At 40.3% G+C, this 7227-nt stretch overlaps 1 protein-coding gene across 1 annotated transcript in view; it reads left to right on the forward strand.

The window, feature by feature from the left end:
• The window catches only part of suco (SUN domain containing ossification factor), a 122373-nt gene extending 120172 nt beyond the window's left edge, over positions 1-2201 (forward strand). The window contains 2 exon segments of the mRNA XM_034180424.1: positions 286-799; positions 802-2201. Of these exon segments, the coding sequence (XP_034036315.1) occupies positions 286-799; positions 802-836 (549 nt within the window). The 3' untranslated portion in view covers positions 837-2201.
• The last annotated feature ends 5026 nt before the right edge of the window (positions 2202-7227 follow it).

The raw sequence follows: 7227 nt of genomic DNA on the forward strand, positions 1-7227 counted from the left end.
ATGTTATATATATATATTTTAAATATTTAATTCATCACGTGAATGCAATACGCTTCCATACAAATGCACAGAAGTGTTAAAATCAAACTGTTAAAATGGTAAAACTGTTTAAAATGTTGATTCAGAAACTCGGTAGACTTATCTAAAATCATGAAGCTGTTAAAATTGCCATTTAATTGATCTGTTAAACAGTATTTTAATTAAAACAATCAAAATGTTATTAAATATAATAAAATGTTTATATGTGTGTGTATAAACTTGCTCCTGCTCTTGTTTTTCTTGTAGAAGAAACGCTGCAAGACAAAGTCACTGGACAAAGTTGAGACTCTGAAGACATCTGATCCTTCTGGTCCACTCTCAAACGGGGGTCCCAAGACTTATGGATACCCATGCCTTTACACTCCACCACTACCACCGCCTCCTCCACCTCCTCCTTTGCCCCCACCACCACCACCGCCTCCCCTTCCCTCTGGAGTGGGGGCGTCGCTATCGCCCTCTTCTACCTCGAAGGAGACTCACTCGGAGACGAGTTGCAGCTCATCCACCCACTCTGAGGAGTCCTACATAAGCTGCCTCCCACCTCCCTCTCCAATCTTCTCCCCCTCTAATCTGTGCAATGGCCACAGCCTGCCTTTTCCCCTCCACCCGCCTCCTACCAAAGGTCGCCAAGACAAGCGCTCAATGAAGCGGCGAAAGTCACGACAGATGGAGCTGCAGTTCCCCTCTATGCCTGGAGGACACATTGGTTCTCTTCCCAGTCTGCAGCAGCTTATAAAGGGCAGCAGGGAGATCAGTGTTGGACCCTCGGGGTGACGGCTGTCACTGGACATGTCTGAACGCGTCTCACTTTGAGCCCTTCTGCATAACTTTTACAGTTTTCTACTGACTGTGCACACATGATATGGGAGCAGAGATTTAAAGTGATCTGAATGCTTTCCATGTTTCTTAGAGGTCATATTTTACAGCTTTTTAACAAATCAATATTGGTCACCAGGTGTCTTATCAAAATGGGTCATGGTTGTAGCCAAAAACACCCCAGAGACACTGAGCTGATGCCTTGTAAAATAACTCAGTTTCCAGGTCTTTTAAGAAACGGCCTGTTTCTGTGTGGCGTTAGATCGAGAAAGAGAGGTTCACTACGCCCCCCTCCCTACAGTGAGGTGGTGCCTTTCTTTAACAGAGAGGCTGGCCATACCCCCTTGTCTTCAGTGAGGTGGTGCTTCCCTCCCTCAGAGAGGCTGGCCACACACCCTCTTACTCGCACATATTATTTGGTAGTGTAATGCAGCGCACAGACTGGTTCTGTGCTCGCGTCTCACTAAGTAAGCCAGAGTCCAGAGACGACTTCAGTTACACACGTCCCACACGGCATGATTCTGGGTAATGCTGGCTTACAGCAGAGAGTTTCCAAATGTGCAGTCTCTGAAGTTTGTGTCTTTGAGGATATTTAACAAAAACCTCAACCATTTTAAGCTAAAGCATCAATTACAAAAATGATTTTGCACAGTATGACCCATTTAAAACCACACTTCCCAAAAGCACCCGGGTCCACTGTGGGACTGAAGTGGCTTTGGCAGCTGCAGCTCAGCATTGCCGGTGTTTTAAGTTTATGGCTCCCCCTGCTGGTTATGTGCCTTTTCCTGCTCTCAACCGTTTAATGATTTAAACATGAAATTTATGGAATTGTTAGCATTTCTTTGGTATACAGAGACTGGTAGGGAGTTAAATACGGGCTACGTGTCAGCTCCATTTGACTGAACAAGGTGGTTAGTTTTATTCCTACTTCTGAAGCACAGTGTCCTACTACACCTGGGCACCAATGAGCTTTTCCCCATTTTGAGAACAGTGATTCCTCTGCTCTACTTTCCTGCTCCGTCCGGGGCATCAAGAAGTATTCGCCTGATGTTTTAGGGAAAATGATTGAACAAACTCCTCAGCTTTTGCTCTTCCGCCTCAACATCATTTGAACCATTCTGTGTACTGTTGCATCCTGACCAAACATGAGTGCAAATGTTTGTGTGGGACCCGTGTTAAAAGCTCCTGCACACCAGACGTTTGTTCTTCTTTTCTGTCTCTGTCATTCTTTTCCAAACCAACCAGCAGAGCTGAATGATGAAATCTGTTGGGTTGAATGCTTGTGAATGCATTAGTCTTTTGTGGTTACATTCCCAGTTTAGGACAGCAGTCATGAAATCTGAAAAGCTGGTGAAATGCTTCGCGTTGTCAGATAGGTTTGGCTGGGCCCAAAACCTTGCTGAAGTGCAAATACTAGGCTAGGCTAATTTCCTGTTGTAATGAATGACGTGAAAAATGGGTTTAAACAGCCACAGGCAGTGTTAACATGTATTTTATTTTATTTTTTCCTGTCCAACCATAACTGAGCCGTGCTACTGCTTATGGTTGCTGGTGCAGTGAAGCCACAGCATGAAGCCAGGGTGGGAAAGGTTTGTTGTGAAGGGTATCGGTAGATATTGATTTTTGTTGTTGTTGTTTTCTTCATCCATGCTGCTCTGAGACTCTGAGAAATCACCTTTATTTATCTATTTATTTAAATTGTCACAGATTTCACTGCCATAGCTTCTTGGCTTGCCAGGCTGCAGTCGTGAAGGGTCACAGTTACACATCCAATGTGTCGGCATGCTGCACAGATCGTGCACTCCGTGGTACTGACATGTTGTCATGGTGGATGACCGTGCACATGCACCATGCTAAAATATTTCACATTTTTGTAAATTATTTACATTTCTATTGTTCATTTTTAAGATGACTCTTACATGTCTTGCAGCAGCTTATATATATATATACTCAACAAAAATATAAACGCAACACTTTTGGTTTTGCTCCCATTTTGTATGAGATGAACTCAAAGATCTAAAACTTTTTCCACATACACAATATCACCATTTCCCTCAAATATTGTTCACAAACCAGTCGAAATCTGTGATAGTGAGCACTTCTCCTTTGCTGAGATAATCCATCCCACCTCACAGGTGTGCCATATCAAGATCCTGATTAGACACCATGATTAGTGCACAGGTGTGCCTTAGACTGCCCACAATAAAAGGCCACTCTGAAAGGTGCAGTTTTGTTTTATTGGGGGGGGGATACCAGTCAGTATCTGGTGTGACCACCATTTGCCTCATGCAGTGCAACACATCTCCTTCGCATCATCCGTGAAGAGAACACCTCACCAACGTGCCAAATGGCAGCGAATGTGAGCATTTGCCCACTCAAATCGGTTACGACGACGAACTGGAGTCAGGTCGAGACCCCGATGAGGACGGCGAGCATGCAGATGAGCTTTCCTTAGACGGTTTCTGACAGTTTGTGCAGAAATTCTTTGGTTATGCAAACCGATTGTTCCAGCAGCTGTCCGAGTGGCTGGTCTCGGACGATCTTGGAGGTGAACATGCTGGATGTGGAGGTCCTGGGCTGGTGTGGTTACACGTGGTCTGCGGTTGTGAGGCTGGTTGGATGTAGTGCCAAATTCTCTGAAACGCCTTTGGAGACGGCTTATGGTAGAGAAATGAACATTCAATACACGAGCAACAGCTCTGCACGCTCCCTCAAATCTTGCGACATCTGTGGCATTGTGCTGTGTGATAAAACTGCATCTTTCAGAGTGGCCTTTTATTGTGGACAGTCTAAGGCACACCTGTGCACTAATCATGGTGTCTAATCAGCATCTTGATATGGCACACCTGTGAGGTGGGATGGATTATCTCAGCAAAGGAGAAGTGCTCACTATCACAGATTTAGACTGGTTTGTGAACAATATTTGAGAGAAATGGTGATATTGTATATGTGGAAAAAGTTTTAGATCTTTGAGTTCATCGCATACAAAATGGGAGCAAAACCAAAAGTGTTGCGTTTATATTTTTGTTGAGTGTATATATATATATATATATATATATATATATATATATATACCAAACGTCGTCTTACATTATTTAAATTCTTAAGTGCTTAGGTTGATCTTGTAGTTGCTGTATTAGTTAGGACCACATATATTTGCACACTCTCCGACCTTATTTTAGCTGTGTGCAGCATTTAAGAGCTGAAAGCAGTTCATGGGTATAAACACTGATTTACTAAGCAGACTTTATTTTGAAGATGATTCTATCTAAAGTGGTTGAACAATGTAGGACTTGCAGCACTTTTATCAATCGTGGTCCATTTTTGTGGTACTACAAGTAATCGGGCAATTAACTCGTGAGCTGTTTGACAGTGTGGTGTACCTCTATTTCACCGAGAAGTAGACAGATACGAGGTTGAAAGTTAATTTCATGTGCTGCTTATATCCAGAGGCAGCAACTATTAAGAAATAGCACAGTGCGTTTAATCTGACAGCAGCAGGCTGTTGTCAGAAACTGACTGTTAAGATTCAATGGTAACTGTGGGAGTTAAAAACCATTTTGTCTCAGTGGAGCAGGCTGTTCTCAAAAACCGACCATCAAGGTACCACAATAGCTCTAAAAGTGACTATTTTCAATGGCTGTGATTAGTAAATGAAGTTTTGGGGTTTTGTTTATTCTTTAATTTGTATTCGTTCACCAGTCACATTTTCCACATCTTCTGGTGAACTCAACACCAACTTTACACACATTCAGGTTTCAGTCTACCAGAATAGGTCGGTTAGTATATGTTTTAAACTCTAATTTACTGATATAACAAAAGGTCACTTGTGTAAATATGCAGGTTGAACTTTGTCTGGAGCTGCTGTAAAGTTGTAAATTGACAAAAATATATATATATATATTTTCAGTGTGTGTGTGCTTGCTTGCTTCAGGATGTTTGTTGGACAGACTGACTTTAAATCAGCATGTTGATGGTTTCATGACTTTCATGATGAGTTGCAGTTGGGAAAGGGATGTAATTGTTCTGTTGTGCTATATTCGTGAAGTTGAGTATTGGTTACGTGCACTTTCTGATTGGCTCTGTCAGGCTGGAGTTGGTAAACTTGCATTTTGACAGAGACAGAAATGATATTTTTCAGTGTGTATCTCTGCACTCCCATTAGAATTGTTCCGCCCACGTTAAGCTTCCACAGTGTTGCTGTTTGTTTTCATCCATCATGGTCACCTCTCAGTCCCACTGCTGAGCTCAAACTGTGAAGGGAAAAAAATGCTCACTTCCTCCTTATTGTCATTTCCACTCTAACAAGCTTCCATCAGAAGTTGGAATGCTTTAGCGGTTTACGTGCTGCTTTCCTCACTGCATCCTCTGGAAGTCATTCACTTTTGTTTGTTTCACCTGTTGCCGTTTCTTCCACACTGACTCATTTTAGAGGAGGACTTTGTATTTTTATCTTATAGTCTCCAATAAAGGGAACACAGCACAGATGGGTGTGGTATGGTACAGTCTTAATGTGATTGTGTGTTCCACAAACTAAGCAAAAAGATTTTCTTTTTGGGGGGGTTGTGTGTGTAAACATGTATGGGTATGAGATGTGTTGAGATTGTGTGTATCTGTTATGAGTGATTACTTTAAATCTACTTGTCTCTTAAATGGAGTGAATCCAGAGAACGCCCTGGGAGAAATCCTTGGAGCGCACGTGCACTTTGTATGACTCTTTATGCCTCTTGATTTTCTAACTTATGTCAAGTGCTATCATTTCTTTCTCTCCTATTTTTCTTTACGATGACTCCAAATTGCTGCACAGTGTATCTGAGCAGAAGTGAGTTACTACAGCAGTAGTGCCATTAGAAACTGTGAATTTTGAAATAAAGCCTTTTTTTGTTGTTGTCTTTGACTTTGGCTTCTATTTTGTATTTATTTTAACTAGTCAGTCATACTATGGATGCAGTGGGTAGATTGTAAATCAGTTGTTAGATCAGTTTCAATTACTTTTCATCTATAGACAGAAGTCTGTATTTTGCAAATATTTATGCTATAATTTCAACAATGTACCATTTGTACCCCCTCCCCCTTGATGAATCAACACACACACAAAAAAACTTCTACACTACAAATGAGATTTTGTTGATGTACTGCCTATTAAATAACATATAATCACAAGTTGCAGGTGATCACTCAGTGATGCATATTGTATGATCTCAGCAGCTAGTCCAGCAATATTAGGTCATTTTTTAGCAAAGGTCAGAAAAAATTAGTAGAAAGCTGAAAATTGCTGGATGCAATCATTCAACCATCCTAAACAACATACTAAACATCCCCATGTATCCTTGAGCTTTTCCTGGTGTGATGTCATGAGAACCATCCTTGGTTATCAAGACCAGCACCTAAGTGGCTCTATTCTACTCATCTACTTTTTTTGTTTTGTTTTTAAAGATATACCTTAGTATACTCGTACACTAGTAGAGTTCTACCTTAGAATTGGAATGTATTATAGAAGACGTACCTTACTGAATTTTTATGCCATAAGTGTCAATGGATGTTGAAAATAGGCTTTTCACACATGTTCATTTAAGTGGTCAGTGCATGTCTTCTGGAAAACTCTCAAGTCAGCAGTCCTTCCAAACTAGACAGAGAAATCTGTGGTATTCATGCTGCTTAAGCATCAAATTACTCAAATGTTATATAAAATATTGCAATATTTTGAGATGGTTTATAATTTTTTGAGCTGTAGGCCATATTTATCCAAATTAAAATAAAAAAATGCTTGAAACATTTTCATTTATATGTAATGAGTCTATAATAGAAAAAGAGTTTAACTTTCTGAGTCATCTGATTGAATTTTTTTAAATATTACAAGATTTTCTAAATTTTTGAGATGCACAAAGATGCTCCAAACATACGCACATGTATGTTTGGAGCATCTTTTAATTTTGACCCCTGTGTAATTCTTCAATTGACCCCTACCTGTCTGCCTATTGAAAATTCAAGTTGCCAATCAGTTTTTTCAAGAGTTATGGCTGAGTATTTGTGCCAGTTTTGGTGCTTGTTTCCAGAAATAAATGATTGTTGCAGTTATCGGCTCCACTATAATTCCCTGTAAACTACAACATAAGCTCTGAAGTCTCTGGTTCTGACACATACAAGTGAGGACCAGCCAAGCTGTGTTTTCAGACTTCTTGCTGTCTTTTAACATAATTTGCAATAGTTCTGACAGCATATTCAGGCTCACTTTTTGTCACAGTAGTATAAAATGTCATTTAGTTGAACTTATAATTTAGTAATCTCACTTGTTTTCATTTTGGTCTATTTTCATCAAATAAAAATAAGACTTTAGTCAAGTAAATCCACAGCTTTAGTTGAGTAAAATCT

This window comes from Thalassophryne amazonica, chromosome 10, assembly GCF_902500255.1.
Source record: "Thalassophryne amazonica chromosome 10, fThaAma1.1, whole genome shotgun sequence".
In the NCBI taxonomy this organism is placed as follows: Eukaryota; Metazoa; Chordata; class Actinopteri; order Batrachoidiformes; family Batrachoididae; genus Thalassophryne; species Thalassophryne amazonica.